The sequence below is a fragment of the Oncorhynchus clarkii genome, chromosome 13 (assembly GCF_045791955.1).
Source record: "Oncorhynchus clarkii lewisi isolate Uvic-CL-2024 chromosome 13, UVic_Ocla_1.0, whole genome shotgun sequence".
NCBI classification, from domain to species: Eukaryota; Metazoa; Chordata; class Actinopteri; order Salmoniformes; family Salmonidae; genus Oncorhynchus; species Oncorhynchus clarkii.
In genome coordinates, this window is record NC_092159.1 from 52,381,462 (window position 1) to 52,393,899 (window position 12,438).

Below are 12,438 nucleotides of genomic sequence, written 5' to 3' on the forward strand. Positions count from 1 at the left end.
TGCTTGGTGTGTTGCTTTACTTAAATAAAATTTTCAATACCTGAGATAATTTTCAAAGTTTACAAAAAAATATATATATTTCTGTAAAAACATCAGTCCATCATTTGACCTGCTGGTTGTACGTCAGTAAGTGGCACTGACGTACAGCCAGCAGGTCAGACATCTCATAGGAATGGTAGATAGAATACTTTACACACTTTGGACCATGGTAGGTAAATTATGGTGCATTGGGAAACTGTTGTGTGCCGGCAAAGAACTGCTGTATTTCGAATGATAGTGTAATTCCTTTCCACAGAAGACAGTACCGTACTGTATTTTTGGAGCGCCAAAACCTTTTTATGGGGGTGACCAGTGAAATATACCTAAATTCTATGGTATTGTACCATGTGTCATTACACAGTACTCATTTTGACACTATTTACATTGCAGTAGTTCTACTGCAATATGAAATACATTAACTTACTTACCCCTAGCTCCCTGTAAATTACTGTTAATGTTACAGCAACACCTTTACAGTGTACACAACATCAATGCCAAACCAAGTTTCTTCCTGTGAAACCTGTGTAAATTGTTGGATTTACTTAATGGGAGGGGGCTTCACAGGAGGGACTACCTGTTTGATCACACTTGCAGGGTGTTTCTCTTGACCACAGTCGGTTTCAGAATATTGATTTAATAATAGCCTACTACCATCCGCCTCAATCTACCGTATGGTATTTTAAATATGTATTTTTTTGTTTGGTGCCAATATATCATCAGTCCACAGTGTGTGGTTTGTAACTTGTGCTTCACCACTCGTGATTGTGACTACTTTCTGTTACTTTGGAAAATCTCTCATGAACATCATTAGTGGGTTGATGACAATGATACCTTCAGCTCACTTACGATAGTCTATTTTACTGTAGGATGCATGCAGCTATCACTACACCACTCACTCAGTAGGGTCGGGTGACTGCGCATCACTACACCACTCAGTCAGTAGGGTCGGGTGACTGCGCATCACTACATCACTCAGTCAGTAGGGTCGGGTGACTGCGCATCACTACACCACTCAGTCAGTAGGGTCGGGTGACTGCCATCACTACACCACTCAGTCAGTAGGGTCGGGAGACTGCGCAACACTACACCACTCAGTCAGTAGGGTCGGGTGACTGGGCATCACTACACCACTCAGTCAGTAGGGTCGGGTGACTGCGCATGACTATACCACTCAGTCAGTAGGGTCGGGAGACTGGGCATCACTACACCACTCAGTCAGTAGGGTCGGGTGACTGGGCATCACTACACCACAGTCAGTAGGGTCGGGTGACTGGACATCACTACACCACTCAGTCAGTAGGGTCGGGTGACTGGGCATCACTACACCACTCAGTCAGTAGGGTCGGGTGACTGGGCATCACTACACCACTCAGTCAGTAGGGTCGGGTGACTGGGCATCACTACATCACTCAGTCAGTAGGGTCGGGTGACTGGGCATCACTACACCACTCAGTCAGTAGGGTCGAGTGACTGGACATCACTACACCACTCAGTCAGTAGGGTCGGGTGACTGGGCATCACTACACCACTCAGTCAGTAGGGTCGGGTGACTGCCATCACTACACCACTCAGTCAGTAGGGTCGGGAGACTGCGCATCACTACACCACTCAGTCAGTAGGGTCGGGTGACTGGGCATCACTACACCACTCAGTCAGTAGGGTCGGGTGACTGGGCATCACTACATCACTCAGTCAGTAGGGTCGGGAGACTGCGCATCACTACACCACTCAGTCAGTAGGGTCGAGTGACTGGACATCACTACACCACTCAGTCAGTAGGGTCGGGTGACTGGGCATCACTACACCACTCAGTCAGTAGGGTCGGGTGACTGGGCATCACTACACCACTCAGTCAGTAGGGTCGGGTGACTGCGCATGACTATACCACTCAGTCAGTAGGGTCGGGAGACTGGGCATCACTACACCACTCAGTCAGTAGGGTCGGGTGACTGGGCATCACTACACCACAGTCAGTAGGGTCGGGTGACTGGACATCACTACACCACTCAGTCAGTAGGGTCGGGTGACTGGGCATCACTACACCACTCAGTCAGTAGGGTCGGGTGACTGGGCATCACTACACCACTCAGTCAGTAGGGTCGGGTGACTGGGCATCACTACATCACTCAGTCAGTAGGGTCGGGTGACTGGGCATCACTACACCACTCAGTCAGTAGGGTCGAGTGACTGGACATCACTACACCACTCAGTCAGTAGGGTCGGGTGACTGGGCATCACTACACCACTCAGTCAGTAGGGTCGGGTGACTGGGCATCACTACACCACTCAGTCAGTAGGGTCGGGTGACTGGGCATCACTACACCACTCAGTCAGTAGGGTCGGGTGACTGGGCATCACTACATCACTCAGTCAGTAGGGTTGGGTGACTGGGCATCACTACACCACTCAGTCAGTAGGGTCGGGTGACTGGACATCACTACACCACTCAGTCAGTAGGGTCAGGTGACTGGGCATCACTACACCACTCAGTCAGTAGGGTCGGGTGACTGGGCATCACTACACCACTCAGTCAGTAGGGTCGGGTGACTGGGCATCACTATATCACTCAGTCAGTAGGGTCGGGTGACTGCGCATCACTACATCACTCAGTCAGTAGGGTTGGGTGACTGCGCATCACTACACCACTCAGTCAGTAGGGTCGGGTGACTGCGCATCACTACACCACTCAGTCAGTAGGGTCGGGTGACTGCCATCACTACACCACTCAGTCAGTAGGGTCGGGTGACTGCGCATCACTACAGTCAGTAGGGTCGGGAGACTGCGCATCACTACACCACTCAGTCAGTAGGGTCGGGTGACTGCGCATCACTACACCACTCAGTCAGTAGGGTCGGGAGACTGCGCAACACTACACCACTCAGTCAGTAGGGTCGGGTGACTGCGCATCACTACATCACTCAGTCAGTAGGGTCGGGTGACTGCGCATCACTACATCACTCAGTCAGTAGGGTTGGGTGACAGCGCATCACTACACCACTCAGTCAGTAGGGTCGGGTGACTGCGCATCCCTACACCACTCAGTCAGTAGGGTCAGGTGACTGCCATCACTACACCACTCAGTCAGTAGGGTCGGGTGACTCCCATCACTACACCACTCACTCAGTAGGGTCGGGTGACTGCCATCACTAAACCACTCAGTCAGTAGGGTCAGGTGACTGCCATCACTACACCACTCAGTCAGTAGGGTCGGGTGACTGGTGACTGCGCATCACTACACTACTCAGTCAGTAGGGTTGGGTGACTGCCCATCTCTGGAACACTCATTGATGAAGACTTTCAAATAACAGCATCCTATCCGCTCTCTCCACGAGTTTAGGATCCCTTCTCTCCTCTGGTCTTTGGTTACCATGAGGATGACGCCCAACGATTCGCCCAGTAGTTGAAGGAGAGGCGGGCCTATCAGAGAGTCAGCTGGGGAAGAAGAGAAGAAGCGTCCTCCGGACCAAATCTCGACTGCGGTCTCCTCACTGCCTACGCCCGTCCATCCATCCGTAATGCGAGAAATAGTGCATCTGCAAGCCGGTCAGTGCGGTAACCAGATCGGAGCCAAGGTATCATTGTTGACTCCTTTGTATTTTACCAAGAAAATAGATTGCTTCATGTGAATTATTGCAGGCGAGCTAGATAAACCACTTTTCTTTTTTTTAACCTCTGCGTAGAAAGACCGCTGGTAAATCCACCCATAAGACTTGTAGGGGAAGCTGGTGCAGAACTGCATTATCGATTGGCTATAACATAACATGCATGAAAAATGCATGGTCATTCCGTGCACAAAATAAATATGTGTATAAGAGAAATAGGCTAAACAATATCTATATCCGATTACTATCAGTTTGAATCACTGTTGCATATGAAATGGGCAGATTTGTTATTGTTGCTGCTGACTCATTCCCAATCGTTATTTGGGTCCCTAAATGGACGTGCGGTGGAAGGGAGAGATAACGGTACTAGAATACCATCCTCTCTTTTATGACACAACATATTTAACCTGATAAATATTTAGATGTAAATGGCATTTTAATACATCATTTAAATCATTTAGAGGCTTACATAATGATGTAAAGGGAATATTTCATGCAAGTCATGCTATTTGTGTTTCTCACAAAAAGGTAAATGTCCACGCAACAGAAAAGACATCGCATTATATCTATTTATTTATATTTTATATTCTAACTTGCATTTTAAATGGATGCTTCTGTGTATTACTATTGACGTGCATCTCAACTCCTCTCTCTCTCACTGTCTCAGTTCTGGGAGGTGATCAGTGATGAGCATGGCATCGACCCGACTGGAACCTACCATGGAGACAGCGACCTGCAGCTAGACAGGATCAATGTGTACTACAATGAGGCCTCAGGTACAGTATGCACATTATATAGCATTGCATACATTAACCACATAATGTCAACGATTATTGAAACAAACAGAAACATACACAATTGATTAAATAGAATCTTGTATTAACAATGAAAAAAAATACTGGCATTCAGAGGTACCCTATTATCACAAATACAGTGCAAATATGCACAGTAATAATTGGTTCAGTACGCCCAATATTTATTTTATTTTTCAGGTGGGAAGTATGTCCCCCGTGCCATCCTGGTGGATCTGGAGCCGGGCACCATGGACTCTGTCAGGTCTGGCCCCTTCGGACAGATCTTCAGGCCAGACAACTTTGTCTTCGGTGAGTGATTGGTTTGGTAGTCAGTGGAAATATGAGATTTGGTGGTAGACTACTAATGTAATCTTGTCCCGTCAGTGAAATTGTGGTTTATGGCACTTGTATGCAGGTCAGAGCGGAGCTGGAAACAACTGGGCCAAGGGCCACTACACAGAGGGAGCAGAGCTGGTAGACTCTGTCATGGATGTAGTGAGGAAGGAGGCAGAGAGCTGTGACTGTCTCCAGGGCTTCCAGCTTACCCACTCCCTGGGTGGGGGTACTGGCTCTGGCATGGGCACCCTGCTCATTAGCAAGATCCGTGAGGAGTACCCTGACCGCATCATGAACACCTTCAGCGTGGTGCCCTCTCCCAAAGTGTCCGACACAGTGGTGGAGCCCTACAACGCCACCCTCTCTGTGCATCAGCTGGTGGAGAACACAGATGAGACCTTCTGCATCGACAACGAAGCCCTCTACGACATCTGCTTCCGCACTCTCAAGCTCACCACACCCACCTATGGAGACCTCAACCACCTGGTGTCAGCCACCATGAGTGGAGTGACCACCTGCCTTCGTTTCCCTGGCCAGCTCAACGCCGACCTCCGCAAACTGGCTGTCAACATGGTGCCCTTCCCCCGCCTGCACTTCTTCATGCCCGGCTTCGCCCCCCTCACCAGCAGGGGGAGTCAGCAGTACCGCGCCCTGTCCGTGCCTGAGCTCACCCAGCAGATGTTCGACTCCAAGAACATGATGGCGGCCTGCGACCCTCGTCACGGCCGTTACCTCACTGTGGCCGCCATCTTCCGTGGCCGCATGTCCATGAAGGAGGTGGACGAGCAGATGCTCAACGTCCAGAACAAGAACAGCAGCTACTTTGTGGAATGGATCCCCAACAACGTGAAGACCGCTGTCTGCGACATCCCACCCCGCGGCCTCAAGATGGCTGCCACCTTCATCGGCAACAGCACAGCCATCCAGGAGCTGTTCAAGCGTATCTCTGAGCAGTTCACTGCCATGTTCCGTCGTAAGGCCTTCCTTCACTGGTACACCGGAGAGGGTATGGATGAGATGGAGTTCACTGAGGCTGAGAGCAACATGAATGACCTGGTGTCTGAGTACCAGCAGTACCAAGATGCCACCGCTGAGGAGGGCGAGTTTGAAGAGGAGGGAGAAGAGGAAGCCGCCTAAACCATCCAGTCACTCAACTGCCAAACAGTCTATCCCCAACTCCATCCCTTCATCCTTACCATCTGCTTTCTCTCAAGAAGGCAGATGTTCCTAAATTAATTCAATGTTTTTCCACATTAGACAGTGATCTTACCAGATAGTAGTAAACTGTTGACATTTTGTTGTTGTTGTATGTTGGAAATCCACTGAATTGTTTCCATCTTCCTACATTAATCTCATCATTGCTTTGCAGAATTAAAAGCAAGTGATTTTAAAGATCAAATTAAATTGGTACTTACTCTATGTTTTTATTGTTTTTATTTGATGGGTGTTATAAATAATTAATATGGTCTTATATAGACTTGATTACTGTACAACATGAAATTGAAATGACACACTAGGTTAAAGTTAGCATGTACAATTACAGTATGTTCACATACTGTAAATTATATGATTTTGAAGCCATGAGCCCAAAATGTCAAAGGTAAAAGCAGATTTACAAACCAGAAAAGGCCAACCACAGTTGGAAACTGGGTTTGTGAGGGAGCATTAACTATAGGCTGAAGACAAACTGCACTGCCCACTATGGGTTCATGCCAATGAGTTAGTAGCAATATACTGCATTGGAATGCATTCCTAGAATGTAACAACAGGTGAAATGAGACTGACGCATAGTGACCGTTAAAGACAGAAAGACTTGGATTCATTGTTTTCAGCAGTCATCACTTCCCAGCTCCTGCAGTCAGTTGCCGCTGGCTAATAATTCTGACTGAAGCTATTTTGTCAATCACAGCTTCACCGAAAGCTGACTAGTAAGGTCTGCATGCTGAGCAAGTGCGTTATTTCTCATACACTTCACACTCACCATTTTAGGGATGTCTGATACATGATGTCAGCTTATACGATGCTCTGTCTTCTGCTTTTGCCCTCTTGTTAATTCCTCATAGAAGTCTGGTTGTGTTTTCACAAGAGAGAGAGAGAGAAGCAAGTCTTGACATCATCTGATCAAAGTCCAGCACTGATTATGCAAAGAAAATCTACTGAGGTGGCCAATTCTAAAAATGACTATTGGTATTTATTTAAAATGTAGGCTACAAAAGATAAATATGTCATGACATTGTGTAACAACTCTACATGATGAGAATTGAACCCCATCATAGGCTTTTCAAAATACAAACAGCGTACTGGTAAGAACACACATAGAAGATATGATCTAATGTAGTATCACATTTCAGCCAATGTTAAATTAATGTAACAATTCTGAAATACTACAATACAATTATTCAAATGTAAACAATCATTCATTTTGTGCTTAAATATTATTAATAATGACATAATTATTTGTGCACACAGTAGATAATATTAGCTTACAGTGTCATTATCTGTAAAGCTGTATACAGGACTGATACAGGACTGATTCAGTAGTGAGACATGTAATTGAGGTAAGTAATCAGTGTAAAAATCTAGACAATGAAATGCTTTTCTGACAATAAATAGTGGTTAAACAAACATTATTGCACGCTATACATTTAAGTAATCCATAAGGAATTTATACAAACATTTACATTACATTACAATATAATTTTTTACATGTATCATGGTAGCACAGGTAACAGCAGTCTGCTTACGATTATAGCAGTTAGACTGTATCCAGTCTTTTTGTAGCTGTTGAGAGAGCCAAATTGCCTAGACAGAGGACTGAAATACTCAGACTGAAATGTATTTACCAAAGACGAGTATGAGCAGGGACTGAATACTGGTCCTCTTCCATCTAGTGCAGGTGATGGTTTGTTTCCAGTATGACCATTTGAATGATTGTGTACATGTCTATCCCATTCAAATATTCCAGTGCTATTAAATAACACACCATAGAGAAAGCAGTCAGAGCCCCATGAACCTTAGTTCTAGTTGTTCTAGTTACAGGCTGTGGTATTTGCTGTAGCTATCCCAACGTCTGTGTCCAGGTCCTGTTCTAGCACTAGTCCATGTGCTTGCAGTACGTACAGTACACAGTGCCTGGGCCCTCTTCTTCCAGGGCTAGGTGCTGTGTACCTCTTGTCCCATCCTGTATCTGTCAACATTGTGTCATGACCCTCTAATATCTAGGTAATCATCAGCTCTTTAGGTGGAGCTTCTACAGTCATCAGGATTTAGCTGTTGCTTGGATGTACAGGACAGGTGTTGAGAGACTTCTGAGAGACTAGGCTCAGATGAGTCTCTCCTCCTTGGGCAGTTTGAGTGCGTCTGGTGTCTCAACACTGCTGGCCCCCGTCTGCTCCTCAGCACTGGGCCGGTACGTCCCCTCCGTCTGCCTCTTCTTCCTCACCACGCAGAAAAGCCACACTAGCACAGCAGCTGCTATGGCCAGCAGCCCCAGTATAACAGTCGGGGCCACAATAGCTGCAATGTTGGGTTCCTTGATGCAGAACAACACAGGGGTAGTAGTCATTCTCAGAAATAAAGCTCTGGATACTTCTGGTTTAAGTTCCTCTAACAAAAACAGAGATAAAGATAGCAGCAGTTTACTCACTGGGGCAGTTGTGTTAGAGGGTAGACTATTAGTTGTGTTGTCCCCTGTAGAAAACATTCAAGATTACCACTCAGGTCATTGTAATAGTTTGCTACAAGAATACAAATAGACCCTCTCTTTGATCAATGTAGCATAACACAATAGGATTGAACAATGTGGAAAAACAGGTCATTTTAAAATTACACACTGTATACCAAGTGCAGGTGATAGAAATGACACGTGTGGTGCTCTGAGGCAACAACCTAATGTCCACACATGACCACATACCAGAACAACATGGACATGTAAAAGCATGTATATGAGTATTGTTTGTATTCTTTTTTAGTTGTATTGTTTGTATATCGTTGTATTTTAAATTTGTGACTGTATCAGTGTTTTGTTACTTTTCATGTTTTGTGTTTTTTTGTGGACCCCAGGAAGAGTAGCTGCAGCTTCTGTAAAAACTCATGGGGATTATAATAAACAAATAAGCAAATGTTTTAACACATCAAGTTATTTAAATACAGTTAAGAGTAATTTAATTACAGCCTAGGGGGAGGGGGAAACAAAACAGAAAGGTGGAAGTTGATGTCATTTTTAGATTGATAGATTGACAACACTTTCTGTCGCGACTCCCGCCGAAGTTGGCTCCCCTGCCTGTTCGGGCGGTGCTCGGAGGTCGTCGTCACCGGCCTACTAGCCGCCACCGATCCCTTTTTCCCTTTTCTATTAGTTTAGTCTTACGAGTTGCACCTGTTCCTATTTGTGTTTTATTGGTTTGCTTTCCTATTTAAGCTTGTGTAGCCCGCCCTTGTTTGTGCGGGATTGTATTACATTCACGTCTCGGTTCGGAGGCGTTATTGTGCTCCGGACAGTTGCTAACCTGTGTTTTGGGTTGGTCTGTGGTTTCCGCCCTGTGTTTTGAGCATGATCATTTTGTGCCGGATTAAAGTGCAATTTTCCGTGAACCGTCTGCTCTCTGCACCTGATTCCTACCTTCCCCTCCTAGTCAGCCGTGACACATTCTCCATGACAAGCCATGTGATTACTCTGTGACATCCCGCACAGTAACTACTTGAATGTAGGAGAGGGGGGAGGAGAGGACTTGGAATGCGGACTTTGCCCGTGGTCAGTGAAGCTCAGCCCCTGAACAGTTTTACGAGTTGAAGTATCCGGAAAAGCACTATTATATTTTGGTTACCATGTCAGTGCGGTGTCAAAGTGATTATTGACTATTAATTCACAGTGGATGTCTTGCTTAGAAAACTTCAACGCCCATTTAGGGATGTCAAACTAAGTTAATGATTGGTTAATGCAAATAGTAAAAGAGTAAACTCCCCCAGGGGCAAAAGTACACCTTAATAACTAAAAACAAGGGTAGGTTGTTTGGGGGAGGGGCACAACTTTTGCTCAAAATGAGACACAGGAAAACTCCCTGTAGCAGTGACAGCCTGATACGTTTATTGTAGCAAACTAACTACAGTTGACATTACAGCTTGGAGGTGTCTGCATTGGAGTGCAGCCATTGTTCAGTGTTGTCCCATTACCAGAAAATCAGAAGAGCACTCAGAACGACCACTAAGGGCTGCTTTATCTATTGTTTCTTGCTGGGTAATATACAGCTATAATGCATTGTGAAAACGTTCTATAAGCACATACAACCCACTTATAACATCTTACTATCATCTGATAATGATCCTGACTAACAGTTCAGTGGACTGACAAATAGCAGTGTAAAATATAACATAGAAGGGCTCATACGTACTTTATAACAAGTAATAAATCATTACAAATACAAGCAGAGAAATCACATGTCCGCATTAAGAAAAGTGGGTGTACCAGAGCTTTTCATACCAATGGTTCCTACCCAAAGCTCTCACGCATTACGAAATATTTGTACAACCTGTTGGCAAGTTACTGCATGCTTTAGTTTTAATTGAGTAATGCCTAGACTTGTGTGCAACCTGCTTTTGTGTTTTTGTGCATATCGTTCCAAGCAGTCGTAAAGTAGATTGTTTGTCTGTGGTCAGAGACAATCCAGTGTGGTGGTGATGGGGTTATTTCACAAGAAGGATGGGGGGGGGGGGGGGGGGTTGTAGAGGTGGTGGCATGACTCACCCACAACCCAGGAAGGATTACTCCCCAAAACCAGGAGTAGGACACTCCCAGCCAGGAGACCAGGCCAGGCCGCGATGTCTGGGAGCAGTGCCATCTCCATTCAAACCAATGGGTTCTAAAGAGGGTAGACCATCAGCAAGGGGACGCCTGGACATCAGGTCGGGGCCATATCATCAGGAGTAGTGCTCAGCAGACAAGCACACCGGCGTCAGTCTCCAGGGCCGCTCTAGAGAGATGAAGGTGATGGTGTTAAAGAAAAAATAACCGTTCATAAGGAGCCACACTGAGCCTGAGTCTCTATTGAAACCCCAATGTTATTGAGTCTGGTTCATAAAGTGACATAAAATGTAAGAGAAGATGAAATCATAACAGCTTTCTATATTTCATTCTGCATAGAATCATTGTAAGTCCCAGGAGAAACAATTATCCTATACCATGACAATACAATAGAACATAATTAATCAAGTTATTATAAACATTTCCGACTGTCAGAAACTGTCCAACCGGAAATTGATAGGGCTGCAGGTAGTCTAGGGGTTAAGAGCGTTGTGCCAGTAACTGAAAGGTCGCTGGTTAGAATCTCTGAGCCGACTAGATAAAACAATCTGACGATGTTCCCTTAAGCAAGGCACTTAACCCTGATGGCTCCTGGAAGTCGCTCTGGATAAGAGCATCTGCTAAATGACTAAAATGTAAATTTGACCATAGACGCAAAATTACAATTGTGATTAATTCAGCACCATGTCAAAACGTGAACAATTGCACCTGTTCAGGGAGGTGGGGAGGGAGTGAGGGAGGGCATTGAGATAACAAATGACAATTCATAAATCATATTCTTAGTAAATGTTGTGAAAGTAGCATCCTATCGAAATAAAAGTAAAGTATTATTAAAGTATTGTAAAGTATACGATTTATAGTGCCCCATAATTAATTTCCAATACTTCCAAGCCATTTTATGTAAAGAGAAACTGCACTCCTGCTCCACAACAAATTAGTCGATCTAATAATAGAAGAAGTATATAATTGTATTATAGACAGACCTGTACAGATCATTTTACACACCTTTTCGCCGAATAATGTTGATATCTGTTTTAGGCAACGGGGATCAATCCAACTCCTTGCGGGAAAAAAACAACGTCTCGCTTCCGCCGCCTCACCTAAACGAGTGAGTTGGTGAACCGAAACTGGATCATATGTCAGGACGTGTTTATGATTAAACCTTTCCCAACAACGTCTGAAAAAATAATCTGTAAACTAAATCCGATCGCAAAGCCGTTTTACTGGCTGAATGGGTTTATTTTGATATATATCACCGTAGACTACCTGTATAGATTTAACTATGTAAAACCGTTTTTTAAATTCCCTCTTCACGTCGCCCCTATGGTCACATGGTTCACTTCAGTCTCGTGTTACAGTACCTGAGCCCAGTGGCAACCTATGGCACAGGAGACAGATACCCTTTGTATGATGAGGCACCAGACTAGTGGACAAAAATCCACCTGCTCAATGGAGCCTACTTCCTCCCATTGCTCATGCTCTCTCACTCATTATGGATCCTTTACTATGAGGGTTCTATGGGACCCTTTCTCAAGTTCTACACTGTTCTATTGATGTATGTCTGAAGCCTTGAAAGTGTTCATCTACCTTTTTTCCATCTGCAAAAGAAAGATAAAAGGCTGTGGAATATGTTCAGGCCCAATGAGTAAACACTGAACAGTTTGAGAAACTTTGGGCTGCATTTTTTTTAATCTTGTATTTTAAGGGACACATGTTTCATGTGCATGGTGAGAATTTGTTTGCCGTTTTAGGACCTCTAGTGGAGAGCAATTATATTTTTCTAGCTGACCCTATCCTCAAAGCAAGATAAAAAGAATCCTGAAATACCATAAGCACAGCTAATCATGGTCCCTTAATCCTTGCCTAA

General features: G+C 45.0%; 2 protein-coding genes across 2 annotated transcripts; one reads left to right on the top strand and one right to left on the bottom strand.

The window, feature by feature from the left end:
* The first annotated feature begins 3,466 nt into the window (after positions 1–3,466).
* Positions 3,467–6,190, top strand: LOC139365057 (tubulin beta-4B chain-like). Its single transcript, XM_071102409.1, has 4 exons — positions 3,467–3,611; positions 4,309–4,417; positions 4,634–4,744; positions 4,851–6,190. Exons 1-4 carry the CDS (start codon positions 3,555–3,557, stop codon positions 5,906–5,908), a joined length of 1,335 nt encoding a protein of 444 aa, XP_070958510.1. The 5' UTR covers positions 3,467–3,554; the 3' UTR covers positions 5,909–6,190.
* Positions 6,191–6,944: 754 nt separating this feature from the next.
* On the bottom strand, positions 6,945–11,999 carry LOC139365058 (protein crumbs homolog 3-like). The gene is made up of 4 exons (XM_071102411.1): positions 11,577–11,999; positions 10,515–10,740; positions 8,418–8,461; positions 6,945–8,303 (listed from the first exon to the last, which is right to left on the bottom strand). Exons 2-4 carry the CDS (start codon positions 10,612–10,614, stop codon positions 8,094–8,096), a joined length of 354 nt encoding a protein of 117 aa, XP_070958512.1. The 5' UTR covers positions 10,615–10,740; positions 11,577–11,999; the 3' UTR covers positions 6,945–8,093.
* Positions 12,000–12,438: the final 439 nt, after the last annotated feature.

Coding starts and splice junctions, on each gene's coding strand:
- LOC139365057 (XM_071102409.1), top strand. CDS start 3,555: ATGCGAGAAATAGTGCATCTGCAAGCCGGTCAGTGCGGTAACCAGATC. Junction 4,418..4,633: donor GTACTACAATGAGGCCTCAG/GTACAGTATGCA, acceptor TTTATTTTTCAG/GTGGGAAGTATGTCCCCCGT. Junction 4,745..4,850: donor GCCAGACAACTTTGTCTTCG/GTGAGTGATTGG, acceptor ACTTGTATGCAG/GTCAGAGCGGAGCTGGAAAC.
- LOC139365058 (XM_071102411.1), bottom strand. CDS start 10,614: ATGGAGATGGCACTGCTCCCAGACATCGCGGCCTGGCCTGGTCTCCTG. Junction 8,462..10,514: donor TAATCCTTCCTGGGTTGTGG/GTGAGTCATGCC, acceptor TGTTTTCTACAG/GGGACAACACAACTAATAGT. Junction 8,304..8,417: donor CCTCTAACACAACTGCCCCA/GTGAGTAAACTG, acceptor TTCTGCATCAAG/GAACCCAACATTGCAGCTAT.